This window comes from Carcharhinus amblyrhynchos, chromosome 9 (assembly GCF_965287045.1).
Source record: "Carcharhinus amblyrhynchos chromosome 9, sCarAmb.v2.hapA, whole genome shotgun sequence".
Classification (NCBI taxonomy): Eukaryota; Metazoa; Chordata; class Chondrichthyes; order Carcharhiniformes; family Carcharhinidae; genus Carcharhinus; species Carcharhinus amblyrhynchos.
Genome location: NC_137332.1, coordinates 70,863,990 through 70,889,375, shown reverse-complemented (window position 1 = coordinate 70,889,375; position 25,386 = coordinate 70,863,990). Strand labels below are relative to the sequence as shown.

At 40.7% G+C, this 25,386-nt stretch overlaps 1 protein-coding gene across 1 annotated transcript in view; it reads left to right on the top strand.

Annotated features, from left to right (window-relative positions):
* Nucleotides 1–25,386, top strand: part of LOC145347929 (transcriptional adapter 1-like) — a 58,443-nt gene that overhangs the window by 18,561 nt on the left and 14,496 nt on the right. Inside the window, exons 4-7 of the mRNA XM_080195918.1 lie at nucleotides 2,567–2,664; nucleotides 4,253–4,462; nucleotides 7,356–7,507; nucleotides 10,279–10,441. Of these exons, the coding sequence (XP_080052044.1) occupies nucleotides 2,567–2,664; nucleotides 4,253–4,462; nucleotides 7,356–7,507; nucleotides 10,279–10,441 (623 nt within the window). The remainder of the gene's footprint in view (nucleotides 1–2,566; nucleotides 2,665–4,252; nucleotides 4,463–7,355; nucleotides 7,508–10,278; nucleotides 10,442–25,386) is intronic.

Here is a 25,386-nt window from a genome sequence, read left to right as displayed (position 1 = left end):
TTGCTCAGTTTGGCTTTGAAATAGAAAAATCAAAGCTACTGCTCAATTCAACCCACATTTTCAGATTAAAGAGAACAGAAATTACTCATTCATGTGATGTCAAAAATATCTGGGTTCAGATAGGGGACTGTCATCAAAGTGAAACTGGAAGTTGTATTTATCAATTAACATGGTTTTAATTCCAGATTACTCATGCTGAGGTCTTTGCATCAGAATGTACCCTTTTACTTTGTTGCCACTTGAGTTTTTGGTTCCATGTTTGGGAGGAAGGTAATTGAGAATTCAGCAATGGAATCCAAAATGAATTTGGCAATCAAAGCTATTGAAAGTATTCAATGTCATAAGTAAACTTTATGGCCAATGATTTGACTTAAAGTCTCTGTTTCTGCACCCATTTCCCTTTCTAAATAAAAGTGTGAATGTCTATAGTGCTTGAAAATAGGTTGAGCCATAAGCACTATTGAACTAGAGAAGTCCAGGACTTCACAAAGGTGCCCTGATCTGAAGAAATCTTTCCCCTCTTAGGGTACTTTATGAAAGAGGTGGGCAATTGGGACTAAGTCTTTTCCCAATCGTTATGGCTTCTAATTCATGATGAACCCTTTGCCTCCTGTTGGATTGATTTGCAGTAAGAAGTCTCACAACACCAGGTTAAAGTCCAACAGGTTTATTTGGTAGCAAAAGCCATTAGCTTTCGGAGTGCTGCTCCTTCATCAGGTAAAAGCTAATGGCTTTTGCTACCAAATAAACCTGTTGGACTTTAACCTGGTGTTGTGAAACTTCTTACTGTGTTTACCCCAGTCCAACACTGACATCTCCATGGAATAATTTGCAGCAGTGATAGGCAACCAAGGCTAGTGACTGGGTGATATGAGTGGTCCCCCTCCGTTTCAATGGGCTGCAAGATTGAAATCAGACGTATTGACTAACTGTGGTCCGAATAATAAAATTGAATACATGCTGAATATTTCATGACAAGTTACAGAAAATGCTTAATCACTTATGTCATCAAATGGTAAAAACAAAGCGATATTCATGCTTTGGATACAGGGAGCATGTGGCTCTCGCAGTCAATGTTCTGTGCAATCAGCATGCATCTACCTCACTTCACTTGCCCTTGTTTTACGTGTGTTTCACTTCAGCCATGCCATTAGGAAAAACTACATGGATGGAAACATAAGAACATAAGAGCAGGAGTAGGCCATCTAGCCCTTCGAGCCTGCCCCACCATTCAATAAGATCATGGCTGATCTGTCGTGGCTCAGTTCCACATTCCCGCCCTGTCCCCATAACCCTTAATCTCCTCTCATCAAAAACCCATCAACCCGCGTCTTAAAATTATTTAGCGAGGTAGCCTCCACCACTTCAATGGGCAGAGAATTCCAGAGATTCACCATCCTTTGAGTGAAGAAGTTCTTCCTCAACTCCGTTCTAAACCGCGCCCCCTTTATCTTGAGGCTGTGCCCCCTAGTCCTACTGTCCTTTCTGAGCGGGAAGAGTCTCTCCACCTCTATCCTATCCATCCCATTCATCATCTTATATGTCTCAATGAGATCTCCCCTCATTCTTCTAAACTCTAACGAGTACAAGCCTAGTTTATTCAGCCTCTCCTCATAGCTCAACCCCCTCAACTCCGGTATCAGCCTAGTAAACCTCCTCTTCACTCCCTCCAAGGCCAAAATATCCTTGCGTAAGTACGGCGCTCAAAACTGCACACAGTACTCCAGCTGCGGCCTCACCAATGCCCTATACAGCCGCAGCAAGACCTCCCTACTTTTATATTCAATCCCCCTCGCTATGAAGGCCAGCATCCCATTAGCCTTCCTGACCACCTGCTGCACCTGCAAGCTGGGTTTTTGCGACTCATGCACAAGGACCCCGAGGTCCCTCTGCACCGTCGCCTGCTGCATTTTTTCGCCACGTAAGTAATAATCCTTCCTACCATTATTCCTACCAAAGTGGACCATCTCGCACTTGCCAACATTAAATTTCATTTGCCGGTTCCTGGCCCATTCGCCCAGCCTATCTAGATCGTTCTGTAGACTCTCCACACCCTCCGCACAATTTGCCGTTCCACCAATCTTGGTGTCATCAGCAAACCATCCGCTGAAACCAGCGGAATGTGGCAAATCCACACATGGGCAGTAGTCAACAACATGTATCATGGGTTGCACACACAACCCAGATGAGCTGCATGTGGCCCCGGGCTGCAGATTGCCCCCCGTTGATTTACAGGGTGAAAGTTTCAATCTTTTTGAAGTCACTCATGTAGTACTAGGAAGCATGCTTAGCAACACAGGCCCCCAGCTGGGACAACCTTAGCTCCATTATCAAGATCTTTTTCTAAAACAGGTGAAGCAGAAGTTTTCCTGCAATATATTAAATCATGTTCTGATATATTTCACACAATTCTTCAAATTGCCATGATCTGATTGACGGGGCTGTTACTAAATTTCTCGTGTGACCTGCAGGGCAATTTGAGTCACTTACATTCAACATTATCAATCCTATCTTCTTTGAAAAATCAAGTGCACTTATACGTTTTTTTGAACTGTTCTTTTTTCAGATGTTGGTACTTCGCTACTGTGGACCAGTCCATCCAATGCGAAATCTGGTAAACCTAAAAGCAAAAAAAAGTTTCCATCCCTACGGGCAAAATTTGAAGTGAGTTATTTTCAATAATAATTTCTACTTCCTTCCTCCTCCAGCTTTTGGTCTGTTAGGAATTCTCTTTGGAATTCAGAAGAATGAGGGGAGATAGAGGTATACAAGATGATAAAAGGTATGGATGAAGTAGACGTGGAGTAGATGTTTCCTCTTGTGGGGCATTGTAGGACAAGAGGTCATAGTCTTAGCATAAAGGATAGCAAATTTAAGAGTTGAGGAGAAGCTACTTCTCATAAAGCGTTGTGAAACTATGGAATTCTCTACCCCAAAGTGCAGTGGATGCTGGGACAAATTCAAGGAGGAATTAGACAGATTTTTAATTGGTAATGGATTGAAAGGTTATGGGGAGAAGGCAGGAAACTGGGGATGAGGAATATATCAGCCGTGATCAAATCGCAAAGTGGACACGATAAGCAGAACGACCTAGTCCTGCTCCCACATTTTATGAACTTATAAGGTCTTTAACATAGATCTTGTTGCAAGTAGTTCCTTGTGAAACATGCTTTTAGTTTGTATAGTTTATCAATTTTATTTATTCTTCTGTTGAAAGAAGAGCTAGAATAAGACAAGACAATTTTGCGTAGCTTACTGAGGGCAGCAGGATACAACAGCTGGGACTAAGAAAAATGGACAACAACTCGTGTGGGGATAGTCCTGGTGTTTCATAATCATATTTGTTTGTATGAACCGTGGTTTATCATATGTGTAGTTTCACCACTTTTTTGGGTAAATCTTTATGATGGAATATGAATTTTTTTAAAAATTGTAGTTTTATAAAGTAATTATTTAAAACTACAAGTTTCTAATGCATCTATTCTGAATTGCACTTTACCTGTTTTTTGATTTTGGAAGTTCACAAGCAAAACAGATTTAAAATTATTTATAGTTATTATTTTGAAATATAATTAAACTTGTATGAGACTGAAATTATATCACGCACTCCTTGAAGATACATTAGAGTGTATTTAAAAGGATGCAACAGTGGAAGATCTAGACTCTATTTCTTTTCAGTGGATCTGTATGGTGGAGGTCATAAAGACTCTCAAAATGTGGTTAACATTTTTCAAGAATAAGGCTCTGAATGAAACTGCTTTAAAATGATACCTGCAATGGTGGCACGGTAGCACAGTGGTTTGAACTGCTGTCTCAGTTCCAGGGACCTGGGTTCGATTCCTGGCTTGGGTCACTGTCAGTGGCGTTTGCACGTACTCCCCATGTCTGCATGGATTTCCTCCAAGTTCTCCAGTTTCCTCCCACAGTCCGAAGATGTATGGAATAGGTGCATTGGCCATGCTAAGTTGCCCCTGAGCACCCTAGGATGCATAGGTTAGAGGGATTAGCAGCGTAAATATGTGGGGTTGCGAGGAGGGGGCCTAGGTGGGATTGTTGTCAGTGCAGACTGAATAGGCAGAAAGGCCCCCTTCTGCACTGTAAGGATTCTATGCGCGGCCATGGTCAAAACATTCCATCTTTCATTTTTGTGTGTGTATATGCATTAAAAATTCTTAGAATTTATAAAGCGTACAAAAATGCCAATTACGAAGTGTCATTGTGCTCAATAAGTTGTTAATATATTTTTCTCCAGCATCGTTTTCAACCACAGAATCCTTTAACAGGAGCACAACACTTTGTGGCAAAGGATCCTCAAGAAGAGGATGATGTGAAATTTTGCACTCATACGATGGTGCTTCCTACAAGAGGCCAGTTAGAAGGTCGGATGATAGTAACAGCTTATGAATGTGGACTGGACAATGTCGCTGAAGATGCAGTGATAGCTGTGGTGCATGCAGTGGAGGTATTGTAATAAAATTAGCTTTTGTTTGGTTATAAATGGCATTAAGTTTACGATATCATTGGTGGTTTTAATGATGGTTAATTCAAATAATTATATACTTGTCCTTTTTTCTTCCATCCCAAACTTTAATGTCCCTGTGGCGAGGGTCTTGCTGTACCCTCATCACCCTCTACCGACGAGATCAGGTATTTGTTTTCAAAATAAATTCCTGACTATACATCTGTGGAATCACTAATGGTGCCTACTTCGAATTCCGTAATAACGCCTGGCTATGTCCTTGTCTCAGCTCATCTGCTGCTGAAGCACTTCATCGATGTTACAATTTAGACTTGACTATTCTAACGCACTTCTACCTTCCATAAACTTAACCTCTGCCGCCCATGTGCTAACTTACACCAGATCCCTTCAATCAAGAGCTCTATGCCTGCTGACCCGTATTGGTTCTCAGTTGAACCTTTAATTTTTAAACTTTTTTAACCCTTGTTTTCAAGTTCTCTGGGTTCACTCTTCCATCTCTGTAACCTTCTTCAACCCTATAACCTTCTGAGATATGTGTTCTTCCAATTCCAACCTCTGCACAACCCAATCTTAGTTGCTGCTCTGAGGCTGTGTTTTAAGCTCCCAAGTTCCTAACCAGTCAACTTCCACCTCCTATCTTTCCACCTCCTATCTTTCTGACTTAAAAAAAATCTGTGACCAAGATTTTGGTCATAAGTCCAGATGTCACCTTCGTGGCTCGGTATGAAATTTTGTTCTCTTGAAGCTTCTATGAAGTGCTTGGAATATTTTTTACTGTATTAAAGGCGCTGCTGTGGGGTGTTCATCTGAGACATCCAAGTCAGAATTGGAACTAACCTGTGGGGAAATTATGGCCTGATTTGACATTGTTCATTGTGTGGCAGGGTAAATTACACCAACAGTATGCTGTAGCACCAATTAGCAGCTCTAATTTGTTTTTTATTATGATTTGGCCTGTTTACCTTTGGTAGTTTGCTCTAGTCAATGTTCTTTTTCCCTTCCTCAAATGAAGATTTGTAAAGACTATGGCATAGATGTGTGGATTTCGTTGACTTTAATGGGTTAATGGTATTGAAATATCACAGTTTATAAGCTTATAGGCCCATTAGTTGCAGCAATTGCTCATAATGTTTGCATGTTAAACACTTTCTGCAAATAAGACTGATTTTAAATAGCACCTTCCAAGGTTTTGGGACATCCCAAAATGTTTTTCAGCCAGTGAAATTTATTTGAAGTTTACTTAATATTGTAATGCAGTAAACCACGCAGCCAACTTCTGTACAGGAGTTTGTAAAAATAGACAGGTGATCATGACCTTTTTTTTCAGTGATGTTGCTTGAGGGATAAATGTTAATCAGCATGTTGGGGAGAACTACCTTGCTCTTGGTTGATATAATACCATGGAATTTCATGCATCCAGGAGAGTGCAAACAGAGTCTTGGTTTCATGTCTCAACTAAAAGGCAGTGCCTCTGACATTGCGGCACTCCCTCAATACTGCAATGAGGTATTAGTCAAGATTGCAAATTCCAGGATCTGAGATTTGAACCAATGACCTTGTGACTCAGGAACATGTACTAGCCATTGAATCACATGCAGTGCACTTTATTAGACACTAGTTTAGGGTTCAATAAAGTGTACTACACTAATTGTGGTAAGAATGCAAGTGCTAAAGAGCAACTGATACTACAATCACCAATGAGTCAAAAGACTATGCTTCAATAAATCAGCTTTATCGATGGCAGAGTTTCTGATTTTGCATGGTTTCTTAGTGTAACAATTCCCATCAAGGAGAATCAAATTCAAATGAGCCAAGATCAAAGGTGAGTTCCTTTAAAGGATTTGTTCAAATACATATTTAATTGCTTTTAAATGTGGTAATTATTTCAATTCACTGTTTTATTACCCTGATTCTTTCAGCTCAATGAGTCTATGGAATTGTTGGAGAGTTGGGCCAGAATGCATCCTTGCACTGAAAGGAGAAAATAACAGTTTTTGTAAGGAAGTTACTGGCATCATAGCATAGTGCAGCAGATGTGAGCTATTTGTTAGAATTAGTTTAATACTGTAAAAAGCTAATATTTGTTTATAAAAAAAACTGCTAATATATTTGTTTGATAGATAAAACTTAAAGCAAAATCTTTGAGCACAAAAATAATTCAATGAATGTAGATGCAGAGTAACTTCCATAGCTGAATTTCTAAAGGATTATCTGTGTTAATTAAGTGTACTATGTATTTTATATTGGCAAATGAGAAACACTCTCAGGAGTATTATAGGACTTAACCTTGGCAGTGGACTAAAACAGAAACAAAAAATAATTTGAAGAAGAAGAAAAAGAAATACAAAGCAGAAATGTCCATGTCCATACAGGAACCAACTATTTTAAAATCTCACTTTCCAAAACGCCCCGCCCTGCCCCGCCCCGCCCCCCCCCCCAAATGCCATGGTCTCTCCTCTCCCTATTCTACTAGGCCCATCTATTACATCTCTCAGGTTGTCCTTTGGCACACTCTGCTTAACTTCATTCTGCCGTTTTTGGCCATGGTCACCACCATTTACATTCCCTTTGACTTTTGTCTTGATATCTTTGTCAATCCTGCCCCACACCCCTCCCCCCCCCCCCCCAACCCTAACAGTATAACTATCATACCTTCTATTGTCTTCAACTCTAACAAAGAGTCATTTTGACTCAAAACTTTAGTTCTGTCCTCTTTCCACAGATGCTGTCAGACCTTCTGAGATTTTCCAGCATTTTCTGTTTTTGTTTCAGATTCTAGCTTCTGCAGTAATTTGCTTTAAAGGAACCACACAGATTAAAAGCAGCTCCACCTTGAAATAATGGGCATATTATGCCTTTGTGCTTCTTCCAATAGAATCACCTGAAGGACATTCTGACAGCTGTGATATCCAGGAGGAGATCATACCGTTTACGTGATGGCCATTTTAAGTATGCTTTTGGGAGTACTGTAAACCCCCAGCCATATTTAAAAAACAGCATTATTGCCTACAACAATATTATTGACTGGTGAGTACAATCTTGAATGTGTGTAGATTTTCATTCTTTTAAGAAAATAGGATAAGCATAAAGTTAGGGGAATCTAGAAAACCTGAAGGTAACATGAAGTGTAACAAATAAGAAGAATTTATCATTCCTAATAATCTCTCCAATTGCTTAATCTTTTCATGTTTTTTTTAGAATTGAGAGTGCAATTGACTCCTCAACTTAATGATTTTGCAATAAACGGCTGCTGATCCTCCAGAACCAAAGTTTCATTCTGCTGGGTTATACAAAAAGAAAGCTTGGTACTTATTCAGCTTCTTTCCTAATTTTGGGATGTTCCAAAGCTGATTCTTTGGCTTTATGTCCAGTGAAATGTAGTCACTTTTCTAATGTCAAAAAAAGCTGAAGCCAATCTGTGTACAGCAAGATCCCACAAATAGCACCAAGTTAAATGACTAAATTATCTGTTTGTGATGTTGAGGAATAATTATTGGTCAAAATACCGGGAAATTTCCCCTGCATAGGATTTTTTACATCTGAGAGCAGTCATTGGTTTAACATCTCAACTGAAAGCGAATAAAATGATCAGAATTGATATCAAAGTCACAAAAGGAGAATAGAGTTTGTTCAAATCAAATGGTAACAGTTGAACAGAAATTGCTTTTTCAGCGCTGTTCAGCTTTAATGTTGTGGATATGGGAACACTTTGCATCAAGACTTCCTCTTTAGAGTTGTTTCGTGTTGGGACTTGTGTGGAGTTGCATAACCCAGCTGCTGCAATTTTGGAGCAAGTACAGGGTGAGGCGTCTCCTCACACTTGAAGGAACAGTGGCTTTGGGGGAAGAATATCTATTAATACTTGGCCCTCTTTCCTGTGACTCACTTGAGGACACTTCTGCTCACTGCCTATCCCCTGCTTGATCACCCTCCTGCTCACAATTTTAAACAAGGATTTACGGCGCTGAAATTTAGTTTACATAATAACTTTGATTCTAAATGTCTTTTCCCTTGCAGGATCCAATTTGGAAAAAATTGGGAGTCTCTTTTGTTCTTAAAAGGACATAGAAGTAGATTTTCAAGTTGCTACCTGAATGTAAAACTGATAGATGAAAATTGGACTTGCTGATCTGTAGCACCAGGTTTACAATTGGGTGGCAAGTTGAATATTTATCCCATAATATTGTATTTAGACAGTAGGACTAGAACTTGTTAATCTTTCAACATGCCTTACAAGCAAGTAGGCAGCCAGCTAGATTTCAGTCTCATTTCCAGATCAAACTCCTCATCTTTTGCTTAAGCCATAATACCATATTAATTCTGCAGGAGTAAGTTTACAAGATCAAATTTATCAGCATCCTAAGGATTAATTGGCTGATAACACTACCACTATTACTGTCAGCCCCTGGCATTATTGTCATATCATTCCAGAATGTTTTCTGAAACAGGGGTAATGGCTACAAGGGGATTGTACTTCTGCTGTTCCTCTACAGAATTGATTCAGTATGCATGTTTACTGCAGTACTTGGAGAAATAGAGGCTGCAGTGCAGATTCTATAACCATTATATATTCTGCTGTATTTGATGCAGTTGTGCAGTCTGGCTTGAACCAAAGTAGGTCAGCAATGGGAAGTGAGCTAGGTCAGGTCTTGCAGAAGGGCTCAGATTGTGTCTGATAGTTCTCTGCAAAGCTGCCCACAATCAGTTCTCCATTTCAACACCTGGATTTCACTCTAATTCATTTAGCTGCTCATCAAATGCAAAGGTAGAAAAATAACAGTCGTGTTTTGATTTGTCAGTTTATTTCATTCTTTCACGTTTTAATTTTTACTTGACACAATTACTTGATTGCCTTCCTGACAAACCTATATCATCCTCCATTTTTCCATGAAATTCAGCTCATTCAAAACTCTGCTATCTCCATTCTGCCTCATGAAATCCTGCTCATCTATTGAGTTGCTGAGCTGCATTGATTCCCAGTCTCCCAATGTGTCCAGTTTATAACTTCCCTCTTTAGCCACGGAAGGATTTGAATACAATCTATAATCTGCTGCAGCACTACAAATCCAAATTCTCCATCCCTTCCCCCGCCGCAACACACACACACACACACACACACACACACACACACACCCCCCCAACCTCATTCCTTTAAGACCCTGCTTTAAATTCAACTCTTTAATTTCCATTCCTTTCCTTTATACCTATGGGATATGTTTCTACGTTTGTGTCCTGTGTAAATGTAGGTGAGGCATTTTGTTGCTATTTATTGTTTGCTGCATCAATTGATGTAGAACATTACTGAGTTTGACCACATGAGGGCACTGAAATCACAGAGTTCAAATCATGAAGTTGCCGAGCAACTTCCAGACTTACGATTGTATTTAATCATGATATAATTTCAACTGTTGAATCATTCCCACCTAATCTGTAATGGGAAATTGATTCTTTTGATTTATCCTATGCTATGTTCCCAGCAATTAAATGTTTGCCTGTTCTGCTGTAACTTTTTTCCCTTACAAACATTTAATCCTAACATTGTGGCAGCATCCAAGCTGAGCCTCCTTAACTTCACACAAAGCAAATGTAAAGTGGCTTGGAATAATTTTCACTTGAATGTTCTGCTTAAAAAAAAATGAAACTCATAAAGATGTAATCCTTTATGTGGCACAGTGTATATTTTAAATTCCAAGCCAAGTCCCAATATATTAATTACAAATATGGTAACATAGTCCCAACCCATCTTGCATCCTCTGTAGGAATGGAAATATAATATTTTTTCCTTTTCTCTGACATAGTCCTCTTCCTGGGATGCCCCAAACCGCTGGACTAAATCCAGGATTCCACCTCTCACCAGATGATGTAGAACAACAAGCAGCTCTTCTTCTAGCCTGTTCTGGTGAAGATATGTTAGCTTCCTTACCCCCTGTCAACATGTATGACCTCCTTGGAGCCCTCCAGGTAAATTGTACTTAATGAGCCTTTTTCGTATCTTGTGTGTGTGGTTTTCTCCTCCCACCAATCAATAAATAACTAGCCATAAGAAACTATGTGGAATGAACAAGTTTCTTGTCGCCTTGTACTTGGGCTACGTATTTGTCTGGTATCTGAGCTATTACACTTAATCTAAATGATTCATCTTCTAACTTTTGGATATTCAGCCATTGTTTTAAAACTTTGCCTTTTCCAGAAGGACTTGCCCATAATCTGTGTTAATTTTACATAAGGTGATTCTTCCAGGAACAACTTGAAGGTGCTATTGCAACATGTTTTTTTTTTGTGATATCGTAGGCACATATTGTCAAAGTTCACAAATTGCGCGTAGTGGATGGTAGCATAGTAAGCGTAAGCAGTTAAGTGTATAAGAAAATGTTTAATGGCAAAGACCGGACCACTTTTCCAGTCTACAATTGAGCGATTTGGTAGCTAACTACCCATCTGTGAATTCTGAAGAAAAGCCACATTTGATTTGAAACATTAGCTCTAGCAGCATCCCTAGGGAAAGAAACAGATTTATTTCCAGTGTTTTCAGTTTTGATTTCAAATTTCCAGCATTCATATTTTGCTTTTATTCATCTGCTTGTGCTGCTGAAGTTTGGGAACTGGAACATTTTGTCATTTTTCTGAAACAGGGGGATCTCTTTTCAGTATTGTCAATTGTATATCAAATGATTACAGGGGATGCATTCATTTTATTTGAAACTTCATGATTAATGTGCCCTTATGAGTAAACCCATTGATCTGCCCATAATATCAGTTAGCTATCTAGGTTGTACTATTACGGAGGTTTTCATATCTGAATGTTCCAATGTCTGGATGAGGTAGTCTGCTCTGGGTTGTCCTTAAACTGATTTTGGATTAATAATCCCTCATTTACAATTTACTTTTTGATTTAATGATGTAAATGGGTTTTACAGCCTTTCAGGACTAATTAAATACTTTTAAGTTAATATAGGTCTAATTACAAAAGGATTGCTCTATGCCAAGCTTTACCAACATCCAGCTCTTTAGCTTAGTAAACCCACTTGCTGTTTAATAGCTCTAGTTTTCTAACTTAATGAAATAAACATGGGTCACCTTTTGAGCTGCCCTTTCTTGAGCCCTACATTTTAATTATCTTGCCTTTCTGTCTGTTAACCTCTAAGTCCCCAAGGTCCCAAACTTTTTAAGGTTGTTTTAATTGCATTTACCCCATTTTCTGCAGATAAAACTTTCAATTCCCTAAAACACAAACCTTGAACTAGATATTTGCAACAGTAATTAAAGTGGCACTGTGGCTGCTTTGCACACCTGACGTAGGCACATACCATAACACTCTATCTCTTTTGTCTTTACAATCTTTGCATATGCATTTGATAAAGATTAGCTCCAGTTGCCATTCATCTACATTTGAGCAAAATGCCTCAATTGCTGTTCTGTTGGTAATGAGAATTTTTGATCTATGCCTACCAGTGAAATTCCTTTATTCCTTTCTGTAACTCCAGTGATTTCCCATGATTAGTGCTTAGGCTTTCTTGCCTTAACAGCATTTCTACTCTTAATCCATTCAATACGCGAATCCTTAGGTTTTCTTGCCTTAATGGCATTTCTGCTCTTAATCCGTTCAGTACGCATACTCCGTCCCTGTTGGTCACGCCTCTTGAATTCCTTCAAATGCTATCCCATTTGTGACGCTGCATTGAATGATAACACATACAAAACATGCACTTGCTGACTTCACAGCAAATGAGAATCTACACCAAACATTTCCTGAAAATTATGGATGGCAAACTGGTCTGGACACAGTAATCTTCAATCTGACACGTGACATTGACTGTTGGCTCAATAGTGTAGTGCAAACTGCTTCATTCTCATTCCCTGTCATCACAGTAGCAGGACTTGCAATGGAGGCCAAGCAACATTGTACTACTTTTCCTTTATTTTTTCCACCTCCCAGCTGAGCAGTGAATGTGAACAGGAACCTTGTTTCACTTGGAACCTGGAGGAACAAATGAGAGATTCCTTACTTTCTACACAGCACAGAACATCCCATTGAGAGAGTTAGCTAGCTCCCATCCTTTACCAAAGTTTTTGTTTCTTGCATATCGCATCGCTGATCCCACTTCTGATCCTTCCTCCTGTTTTTCCCATTCCCAATCTATTTCTCTGTCCCACTACCTGCTGATGGTGCTGGACCATGCATGACTTTTATAGGAACACAAAATGAATAGTTTTAATTTCTGAAGTTATTCTGCTCATAATATTGAATTTCCATAGCTCCTCTAGTGGTTCAGTTAGTGTGGAATTAATTCCTGAAAATCTGGAAGCTCTAATGCCTCAACTCCCCTTGGCTGGGATGTATGTTGGGATATTCTAGTTGATGCCAGTGCCTTTGAAAATAGGATAGGAGCAGTTAGCTAGTTTTCACATTCCTGTTCAGAATCTTGTGCCCTTTTTAGAAAGCATTGGTAGCTAGATATCAGAGCAAGTCTGATTTGATTAAGATGTCCTTCAGTTTTGAGGCAACCTATTGGGTTCCTTTGATGGAGAATTACAACTTGAAAAGCAGCAAGCATTTGTGGAGATGTACCTTGGCATGACTGAACATTTGGAGGTCAATCATAGTTCTAGGACATCACTGCAAGAGTTCCTCAGGTCAGTGTCCAAGGCCCAACTATTTTCAGCTGCTTCAACAATGACCTTCCATCCATCATTAGTTTGCAAGTGGGGATGTTCACTGATTGCATATGCTCAGCAGAGCCTGTGACGTACTTGAAGTTACCATTGACCAGAAACTGAACTGGACCGGCCATATAAATACTGTGGCTACAAATCGGACGCCGGGAATTCTGCAGCAAGAACTCACCTCCTGACTCCCAAAACCTGTCCACCATCGACGAGCCTTAAGTCAGGAGTGTCATCGACTACTCACCACTAGTCTGGAAGAGTGCAGCTCCAACAACTCCGAAGAAGCTCAACAATCCAGGCCAAGGCAGTCTGCTTGATTGCACCATTCACTTCCTTCACTAATGCAAAGTAACAGCATTGCGTACCATCTATAAAATGCAACTCATCAGGCCACTTTTGACAGCACCTTCCAAACTGAAACCTTTTACGAACAAGGGCAGCAAATGCATGGGAACATCACCACCTGCAAGTTCCCATCCAAGCCACTCACTGTCCTTGCTTAGAAATTTATCGCACTTCTTTCACCTATGCTGGAACTCCCTTCCAACAGCACCGTGGGTGTAGATGAAAGAAACACTGGTGTTTAGCATAAAGCAGGCGACACAACTTTTTACGTTTAATTTTACAACACAAATATTTCATTCAGTCCAAAAGGCTTTTGCAGTGTTTATCTTCTGTTTGCACCTCCTCCCATCTCTCTCGTGCTTTCTCCCCCCCCCCCCCCCCCCCCCCCCAGCCAAACACACACTTTCATTTCATCTTATAAGTATGAAGAGACAATCTTGGCAACAACAGAGAGATATAGGAATCTGATGTCCAAGGAGATAGAGATCAAGAGACAGTTCATAGATGAAGAACTAAAGTTGGACCCATCAAACATATGAGGTGAGAACTTGTTGATTTAACAAGTGGGTTATAAGAACTGCGTAGGCAAATAAGACCTTATTCAACTGCTTCAAAATGTAATGAAGATGTTGCTCACTGAATGGATGCAATGAATCATTGCAAGCACAATGAGTGGCCATAAATAGATAACTAATGTAGGAGCGCAATAATTCCTCCCACTCGTTTTCTATTTTCTTTTCCACCAAGTCAAGGGGTCCCATTGGCTGAATTCATTTTAAGATTTATAATTGTTGAATATAAAAGAAACCATTTCCTTTGATTTCCAGTATTTAAATGTTTTGTTATTGCTATAAAGTCAAAATATTAAAAATGCATTTAGAACATTGCAACACAGAAACAAGCCTTTTGGCTGTGCCGAATCATTTTTCTGCCTAGTTCCACTGACCTGCGCCTGGACCATATCCCTCCACACCCCTCTCATCCATGTACCTGTCCAAGTTTTTCTTTAAATGTTAAAAGTGAGCCTGCATTCACTACTTCATCTGGCAGCTCATTCCATACTCCCACCACTCTGTATGAAGAAGCCCCCGCTCCCCCCTAATATTCCCTTTAAACTTTTCCCCCTTCACCCTTAACCCCTGTCCTCTAGTTTTTTTTCTCCCCTAGCCTCAGTGGAAAAAGACTACTTGCATTCATTCTATCTACACCCATCGTTCTTCTACACTGCAGGGAATAAAGTCCTAACCTATTCAACCTTTCTCTGTAATTCAGTTTCTCAAGTCCCGGCAACATCCTTGTAAACCTTCTCTGCAGTCTTTCAACCTTATTAATATCCTTCCTGTAATTAGGCACTTGGAGAGATTCCAAAAAGAAAATCTAAACTAAAATAGGTATGTCAATATAGGGTGGTTAAAGAGAGAAAATTATCTAATTGAAATAATAATTAAGGTGTACAGGAAAAGAGAACCTTAATGTAGACGCTCAATTAATGATTCTGTTAAAATAAGAGTCTTGTAAGGCCAAAACAAACGTAGATTAAAAGAGCTTTAGATTCTAGCAAAAGGTAAACAAAACATTGATAGTGGGAGAAAACAGAATGAGAGTAATATGAAAATCAGGTTAGAGTAGGTAAAAAGACAAATACAAAAGTGAACACTGGTCCATTAGAGATTAAATGGGAGCAATTACATTGGGGAATAAGGAAGTGGCGAAGATATGCATATTTTGGCTCTGTCATCTTAGTACAAAACAGAAAAGTCTTATCAGAAACAGTGGGGAACCAATAGTGTAATTAGAGCAATTAGTAAAGAGGAAGTACTGAAGAAATTGAGTGAAAGCTGGAAAGATCCACTTGACCTGAGGGACTGCATCCTCTGGTTTTGACCTTCCTAAATTCCATTAATTTCAATGGCCCCAGTGGATTGAAAGGGAATAAGTGTTGTTAAGGAAAATGGGGAACCATAGGCTAGTTAGCCTGACATAGATTAGCAGGAAAATACTAGAATCCATCATTCAAGAAGTGGTAGTGGGGCACTTAAAAAAAATCATAATATTAGGTAGAGTCAGTAGTGTTTTTATGAAAAGGGAATTGTGATTTACAAATATTACTATTACTTAAGGTGCAATTAGCCAGTGGATGTAGTCAGTTTGGATTTTCAAAAGGCATTTGATAAGGTGCCATGAAATAGGTTGTTGCACAAGGTGAGGATTCATGGGGTTGGGTGTAATATATTAGCATGGATAGAAGATTGGTCAAAGGACTGAAAATGGTAAGAATGAGCAAGTGGATTTCTGGTTACTGGTGAGATTTTGCAAGGATCATTGCTGAGGCCTCTGCTGTTTACAAATTATGTTGATACTTACGCATTCCAGTTTGTTGACACAAAACTAGGTGGGAAGGTAAGGTGAGAGTCCACAAAGGGGTATAAATGTATATTAAATGAGTAGGTAAGACGATGGAGTATAATGTGGGAAAATGTGAAGTTATTCATTTTGTAGGAAGAAGAGAAAATCATGAAAAACTATGAAATGCTGGAGTTCAGAGAAATTTGGATTCTCTTGTACTCAACTCTTGTACTGGATATTAAAGATAGAAGGATAGTAGGAGTTGAGGGCCTGAATGCGATTACTGTCACTAGAGAGGTAGTGCTTGATAGACTAACGGGACTGATGGTGGACAAGTCCCCAGGACCAGATAGAATGCATCCCAGGGTTCTGAAGGAAATGGCAGAGGTGATAGTGGATGCCTTAGTGATTATTTACCAAACTTCGCTGGATTCCGGGGAAGTGCCGGATGATTGGAAAACTGCTAATGTTACGCCGCTGTTTAAAAAAGGTGGCAGGCAAAAGGCAGGGAATTATAGGCCGGTTAGTTTAGTGTCTTTAGTTGGAAAAATGCTTGAATCCGTCATCAAAAAAGAAATAGTGAGGCACCTAGAAAAGAATGGTTTGGTAGAGCAGACGCAGCACGGATTTGTTAAGGGGAAGTCGTGTTTGACTAATTTATTGGATTTCTATGAGGATGTGACTAGTGTGGTAGACAGAGGGGAACCGGTGGATGTGGTGTTTCTCCTTTTTAAAAAGGCATTTGATAAGGTGCCGCACAAAAGGTTGCTTCAGAAGGTTAGGGGGCATGGAGTTGGGGGTAAGGTGTTAGCGTGGCTAGAGGGATTGGTTGTCTAATAGGAGGCAGAGAGTTGGTATCAATGGGTGCTATTCTGAATGGCGGTTGGTGATTAGTGGAGTGCCACAGGGATCGGTGCTGGGGCCTCAGCTATTTACCATTTATATAGATGATCTGGAGGAGGGGGCTGAGTGTAGGGTAACAAAATTTGCTGATGACACAAAGATGAGTGGAAAAGCAAATTGTGCGGAGGGTGTGGAAAGTCTGCAGAGGGATTTGGATCGGCTAAGTGAGTGGGCGAGGACCTGGCAGATGGAGTACAATGTTAGCAAGTGTGAGGTTATCCACTTTGGCAGAAATAATAGTAGGAGGGATTACTATTTAAAGGGCAAAAAGCTGCAGCATGCTATGGTGCAGAGGGACTTGGGTGTCCTTGTGCATGAGTCACAGCCTGCAGGTGCAGCAGGTGATCAAGAAGGCAAATGGGATGCTGGCCTTTATAGTGAGGGGGATAGAATATAAAAGCAGGGAGGTCTTGCTGCAACTGGAGTACTGTGTGCAGTTTCGGTTGCCGCACTTGCGCAAAGATATTTTGGCCTTGGAGGGAGTGCAGAGGAGGTTCACTAGGCTGATAACGGAGATGAGGGGGTTAGACTATGAAGAGAGACTAAATAGACTGGGTCTGTACTCGGAGTTTAGAAGGATTGTGTGGGGGTGGGGGGGGGAGAGAGGAGTGGTGCAATCTTATAGAGACATATAAGATAATGAAAGGGATGGATAGGGTAGAGGTAGAGAGATTCTTCCAGCTCAGAAAGGACAGTGGGACTAGAGGGCACAGCCTCAAGATAAGGGGGGGGGGATGCAGTTTAGATCAGAGTTGAAGAGGAACTTCTTTACTCAAAGGGTGGTGAATCTCTGGAATTCTCTGCCCGTTGAAGTGGTGGAGGCTACCTCGCTAAATATATTTAAGACACGGGTAGATAGGTTTTTGACAGACGGGGGAATTAAGGGTTATGGGGAGAAAGTGGGAAAGTGGAACTGATCCACTTCAGATCAGCCATGATCTTATTGAATGGCGGGGCAGGCTCGAAGGGCTAGATGGCCTACTCCTGCTCCTATTTCTTAGTTCTTAACTCATAAGTTAACATGCAGATAGATCAAGAAATTCAGAAAGCCCAAATGATGTATTGATCTTGATTGCAAAGTGGTTAGAATACAAAAGTAAAGCAGTCTTGCTGCATTCTACAGCACTTTATGCCACATTTAGAATACTATCTGTGGTATTTAACAAATAAGAAACTATGTACTTGCCTTGGGGTGCAATAAACATTCACTAGATTGACTGACTCCTGAGATGAGAGGGTTGTCCTATGCAGAGAGAGATTTCGTAGAATAGTCCTATAGCCTCTGGTTATAATATAACCAGAAAAATAAGAAGTCATCTCCGTGAAACAGATCGAGATCTTGACAAGATCCCATTGTTAGGGAACCTAGAGCAGGGAGAAATACTCGCAGGATAAGTAGACCATTGCAGACTAAGATGAAGAGAAGTTTGATGTGAATCTTGGGAATTCTTGACCCCAGAGGATTGTGTATGTTCAGTCATCAAGTATCTACAAGGCTGAGTGTGTTAAATTTTTTATAGAATAGAACCCTATAGTGCAGAAAGAGGCCCTTTGGCCCATCGAGTCTGCACTGAACACAATCCCACCCAGGCCCTACCCCAATATCCCTACGTTTTATAGCCACTAATCCCTCTAACCTCCGCTACCCTGGACGCTAAGGGGCAATTTCTTAGCATGGCCAATTAACCTAACCCGCACATCTTTGGATTGTGGGAGGAAACCCACGCAGACATGAGGAGAACGTAGGACAGTGACCCAAGTTGGGAATCGAACCCAGGGCCCTGGAGTTGTGAAGCAGCAGTGCTAACCACTGTGCTACCGTGCCGCTCCATTCTGGACTCTTTGGACTCTAAAAAACTTGAGTGGGTTTTGGAACTGGGCAGGAAAGTAGAGACAAGCTTCTTTTGAAGCTCTGCAATCTAATGGTTAAATAATTGACTTCTGAGAAAACGGAATTTTTTTGGCAAAATAATGTACAGGATGATGTCAATCTTAAATTTAAATATTCTTCAGTTAGTGGGAAAACCGATGAAATGTCTGACTTTCTTCCTCTAACTGTAAGATGTCTGGAACACAATGTTGAGAGCATTCTTGATAATCACCATCCAATCACTCTCTTTTTAAGCTTCCTGAGTTTACAACCAGAAAAATCCCTGTCACTTTGGGTTGAAACATTTTCTGGCCCCATGTGTGAGGAAAGTTTACTGATTCCTTGGGAGGTTAACAAATTGCTTTGATTTTATCACTTGAGAATTCAGAGTCTTTGTTTAACATCTCAGGTGATCAGACTAAACCTCTGGCAGCGCCTTAGTACCTTAGTATCTCTAAAATGGCTGCTGTAATGCCGATTTTAAGTATGGTGGTCTGAGGAATTTAATTAAGTTACTCATGCCAGTTCATAAAGAGAGATATTGTGAGCCTAGTCAAAGAGAAAAGGGAAACATTTGTCAAAGCTAGGAGGCTGGGAACACATGAAACAAGTATGAAATACAAGTAGAAAGAAACTTAAGCAAGGAATAAGAAGAGCCAAAAGAGGTCATGAAAAAGCATTGGCCAACAGGACTAAGGAAAATCCCAAGGCTTTTCACACATATATAACGAGCAAGAGGGTAGCCAGGGAGCGAGTTGGCCCACTCAAGGACAAGGGAGGGGGTCTATGTGTGGAGCCAGAGGAAATGGGCGAAGTATTAAATTAGTATTTTGCGTCAGTATTCATCAAAGAGAAGGACTTGATGGATAATGAATCTGGGAAAGGATGTGTAGATATTTTGAGTCATGTTGAGATCAAAAAGGAGGAGATAATGGGGTTCTTGAGAAACATTAAGGTAGACAAGTCCCCAGGGCCTGATGGGACATACCTCAGAATACTGAGAGAGGCAAGAGATGAAATTGCTGGGCCTTGAGAGAAATCTTTGTATCCTTACTGGCTACAGGGAAGGTCCCAGAGAATTGGAAAATAGCCAATGTTGCCCCTCTGTTTAAGAAGGGTAGCAAGAATGATCCAGGTAATTACAGGCTGGTGAGCCTTACATCAGTGGTAGAGAAATGATTGGAGAGGATTTTTTGAGACAGAATTTATTCCCACTTGGAAATAAGTGGACATATTAGTGAGAGACAACATGGTTTTGTGAAGGGAGGTTGTATCTCACGAACTTGATTGAGTTTTTCAAGGAAGTGACGAAGATGATTGAGGATAGGGCGGTGGATATTGTCTACATGGACTTCAGTAAGGCCTTTGACAAGGTCTTCCATGGCAGACTGGTGCAGAAGGTGAAGTCGCGTGGGATCAGAGGTGAGCTGGCAAGGTGGATACAAAACTGGCTCAGTCATAGAAGACAGATGGTAGCAGTGGAAGGGTGCATTACTGAATGGAGGATTGTGATAAGTGGTGTTCCTCAGGGTCAATGCTGGGACCTTTGTTTGTAATATATATAAATGATTTGGAGGAAAATGTTACTGGATTGATTGGTGAGTTTGTGGATGATAAAGGTTGGTGGATTTGCAGATAGCGATGAGGACCATCAGAGTATACAGCAGGTTAAAGATCAGTTGGAGGCTTGGGTGGAGAGATGGCAGATAGAGTTTAATCCAGACAAATGTGAGGTAATGCATTTTGGAAAGTCTAATACAGATAGGAAATATACAGTAAATGGCCGAACCCTTAAGAGTATTGATAGGCAAAGAGATTTGGGTGTACAGATACACAGGTCACAAAGTGGCAGTGCAGGTGGAGAAGGTAGTCAAGAAGGCATATGGCATGCTTGCCTTCATTGGCTGGGGTATTGAGTTTAAAAATTGGCAAGTTATGTTGACGCTTTATAGAACCTTAGGCCACAGTTGGAATATAGTGTGGCGACCAGAATTGAACACTATCAGGAGCATGTGAACGTTTTGGAGATGGTACAGAAAAGATTTACCAGGATGTTGCCTGGTATGGAGGGCGTTAGCTATGAGGAGAGGTTGGAGAAACTTGGTTTGTTCTCACTGGAGTGACAGAGGTTGAGGGGACACCTGTTAGAAATCTACAAGATTATGAGAGGCATGGACAGAGTGGATAGTCGGAAGCTTTTTCCCAGGGTGGAAAAGTCAATTACGAGGGGGCATAGGTTTAAAGTGCAAGGGGTAAGTTTTAAAAGAGATGCACAAGGCAGATTTTTTACACAGTGGTGGGTGCCTAGAACTTGTTGCCAGTGTATATAGTGGAAGTGGATATGGTAGTGCGTTTTAACGGGTGTCTTGACAAGTGCATGAATGAGGTGGGAATAGAGGGATATGGCCCTCAGAAAGGTAAGGGGTTTTAGTTAAGTCAGCATGGTCGATGCAGGCTTGGAGGGCCAAAGGGCCTGTCCCTGTGCTGAAATTTTCTTTGTTCTTTGAGAGGATATTGAATAATAGAATGACAAAAAGTACCTGTTGGTTGTTTCTCATCTAATGTTGTGTGCCTGAGGAAATAATATTTGGCTGCAGAATTTGGTAGTGTTAATAGGCCATCTGATTTTACTTGTTGGGTTTGGCTGAAGACAAAATATCAATTTGTGCCCACGGAGTTGGTTTTAGCATCCCAAATCATTTTAAAACTGGCCAAGGACACTGCTGCCTATAATCACGCCAGTAACTGGGATTTCCAATGGTGATTTCCCAGTGCTGCTTTAATCTAGTGAGCAGTGGAGTTGTGCAACTTTTATACTCTTCAACTGTGATTCCTGCGAAAATGATCCGCAGACACTAATGATTGACGTATCCCCATGTGGAAATCTAGTCACCAACAACTTTTTTTTTTAATATTGTCTGAGAATATATGTACTTACGTACACTATTGGAACTCACACATCAATGATCTGCAATTATATATCATTTTTATAAAGCATCTTTGAATGTTTTATTATACTTTTATAAAGGCAAATTGCACTGCACTGAAATGTTGGACATATGTATATGAGGAAAAGTCAGGTGTGTAGTCAGTGTGTATTGGTTTTAACCTGTCTAACATTCCCTGGGTCACTTCTGTTATTGAAATCATCCAAAGTGTTTGATTTAAATCATAATATGAGATGGTTCCAATAATGCCCTCTTCGTAAGAATGCTATCAGTGATTCAAAGAAAAGTGACAGGAAATTCTGTTGCCGTAGCATATTGATCCCTCAATCAACATACTTGAAACAGATTACTTTTATTTTGTAATGTTGTTTTGAGTTCCTTGTGCACACACCAGTTGCTGCACATCTCCATGCTGAAGCAGTTGCTATATGTAGTTCAGCAGAAAATTGTTGGTGTGTTTATTAGTGGGTGGTTTATATGAAGTCAGACATTTCACTGTAACTAATATTTCCCAACTGACCTTTCTAGACTAAGGAGACTTGGCATTTCCGATTGGGGAAAAATAAAGATATTTCTTGGCTGAGAGGCTTCCTGTATGAAGAAATGGAGACAAAAATGAAATGATTGCACAGGCAAGGATGATCTGATCCAAACCATACACTTAATAGACCAGCTGCAAGGAAGAAACTAAACCTTACTAACAATTAAAAGATATCCTGGCAGTTATTGTTGAGGGGCAGAGTTTTAGAGTCATACAGCACAGAAAGAAGCCATTATGCCTGTGCCAATCATCAAGCGCCTGTCCATTCTAATCCCATTATCCAGTGCTTGGTCCACAGCCTTGTATGCAATGGCATTTCAACTGCTCATTTAAATGCTGCTTAAATGTTAAGGGCTCCCGCCTCTGCCACCTCTTCAGTGAGTTCCAGATTCCCACCGCTCTATGGTGAAAAGGTTTTTCCTCAAAAACCTCTCTGAATCTCCTGCCCCATATGTTAAATGTATGATCCCTCTACTGGTTGAAGGGAGCTGGGGCTTTCTTATGTCCTTCATTTTGGACACATCAGTCAGGTCCTGGTGCCACCCACAAAACCCCCGCAGCCTTCTCTGCTCAGCCACTCTTCATAACTGAAACACTTGAGCCAGGCAACAACCTGGTGAATCTCCTCTGCACCCTTCCTAGTGCAATCGCATCTTTCCTTTAATGAGGCGACCAGAGCTACACAAAGCCCCTGTAATTCCTCTCTCGCCTTGCACAGCAGCCGAGAATACATTTCATTTAGGCTTGGCAATTTATCGACTTTTAATCCTGCTAAAATTGTTAACGCCATCTTCGTCTCGATGCTAATCTGTTCAATTATACCTCAGTCCCCCTCCCTGCTTTCTATATTTCCATTGTGAACACATGCAAAATACTCATTTAATACCCTGCCTACGTCTTTCAGCTTCATGTGCAGGATGCCACTTTGGTCCCTAATGAGCCGTACTCTTCCCTGGTTACCCTTTACGCTTAATATACTTTTAAAACACCTTTGGATTTTCCTCTGTTTTACCCACCATTGTTTTCTCATGCCCCCTCTTTGCTCTCCTAGTTTTTCTCTCGCGTATACCCTACACTTTCTGTATTCCTCTAGGACATTCACTGTTTTCAGCCCCTTGTAGTTGCCGCAAGTCTTTCTTTTAACCGAATCCAATCCTGTATTTCTCTTGACATTCAGCGTTCTCATGCTGACAAATCTATTGGAATTCTTTGAGGATATAACTAGTAGAGCCCATAGCATCATAGAATCCTATTGTGCAGAAGGAGACCATTTGGCTCATTGAGGCTGCACTGACCACAATCCCATCCAGGCCCTATCCCTATAACCCCATGCATTTAACCTAGCTAGTTTCCTGACACTAAGGGGCAATTTAGAATGGCCAATCCACATAACTTGCACGTCTTTGGACTGTGTGAGGAAACCGGAATACCCAGAAGAAACCTGCGCAGACATGGGGAGAATGTGCAAACTCCACACAGACAGTGACCCAAGCCAGGAATCTAACCCAAGTCCCTGACGCTGTGAAGCAGCAATGCTAACCACTGTGCCACCGAGCCATCCCGACTAGTAGAGTTGACTGAGGAGAACCAGTGAGTGTGTTTAGACTTTCCAAAGGCTTTCCACAAAGTCTCACATAACAGACTACCATGTAAAGTTAATGCATATGCACGCAATGTCTTATGATGGATAGAAAGCTGGTTAGCAGATATGAAGCAAAGGGTTGACATAAATGGGTCTTTTTCTGATTGGCAGTCAGTGACTAGTTGGGTTCCGCAGGGACTAATGCTAAGATCCCAACTGTTCACATTGTATGTTAATGATTTGGAAGAGGGAACTGAATGTATCATCTCCAAATTTGCAGATGATACAAAGTTAGCTGGGAGGGTGAGCAGTGAAGAGGATGCAGAGATGCTTCAGCATGATTTAGACGGGTTGGGTGTGGGTGTATGCATGGCAGATGCAGTATAATGTGGATAAATATAAAGTTATCCACTTTGGTAGCAATAATAGGAAGACAGATTATTATTTGAATGGGTGTAAATTCAGAGAAGGGGATACTCAGTGAGACCTTGGTGTCCTTGTGCATCAGTCACAAAGTAAGCACACAGGTGCAGGAGGCAGTAAAGAAGGCAAATGGTATGTTAGCATTCATGGCAAGAGGATTTGAATACAGGGATAGGGATGTTTTGCTGCGATTGTATAGGGTGTTAGGACAGTCTTCATCTGAATCATGTTGGGACCAGGATCCTGATGAATCATATAACTAAATAGGGTTTAAACTAAAAACTTGGGGGAGGGTTCAGTTGTATGGAATACTAAAAAATCAAAGTTGAAGTAGAGGGTAGAATTGCACATTAATGACGAGGAATTTCAACTAGTTAAAGGAACTGAGGGCTCAGGAGAGGTTAGTAAAGTTTTCAGACTATGTAATAGAACAGAGTATAGAAGGTGGCAGGAATCTAACCTCAGGCACAGCACAAAAGGTGACAAATATGAGAAGGGAGGTTATGGAGTCATAGAGGTTTACAGCATGGAAACAGGCCCTTCAGCCCAACTTGTCCATACTGCTCTTGTTTGACCTCAAAGCTAGTCCCAATTGCTGCATTTGGCCCATATCTTTCTATACCCATCTTACCCTTTGTACCCTCTTCTACTACCTCTGGCAGCTTGTCCCAGATATTCACCACCCTCTGTGTGAAATAATTGCCCCTCTAGCCACTTTTATATTTCTCCCTTCTCACCTTAAACCTCTAGTTTTAGATTCCCCTAGCTTTGGGAAAGGATATTGACTATCTAGCTGATCTATGCCCCTTGCCATTTTGTAGAGCTCTATAAGATCAACCCTCAGTTTTCTACACTCCAGAGAAAAAAAAGTTCCAGTCTATCCAGCCTTTCCTTATAACTCAAACCATCAAGTCCCAGTAGCATCCGAGTAAACCTCTTTTGTACTTTCTCTAGTTTAATAATATCCATTCTATAATAGGGTGACCAGAACTGTACATAGTATTCCACGTGTGTCATGCCACCGATCTTGGTGTCATCTGGAAACTTACTAACCATGCCTCCTACATTCTCATCCAAATCATTAATATAAATGACAAATAACCGTGGACCCAGCACTGATCCCTGAGGCACACTGCTGGTCATAGGCTTCCAGTTTGAAAAACAAACCCTCTACAACCATCCTCTGACTTCTGTCATCAAGCCAATTTTGTATCCAGAAGGCTGAGCGGTGATCTTGTAGAGGTCTACAAAATGATGAGGGGCATAGATAAGCTAGATAGT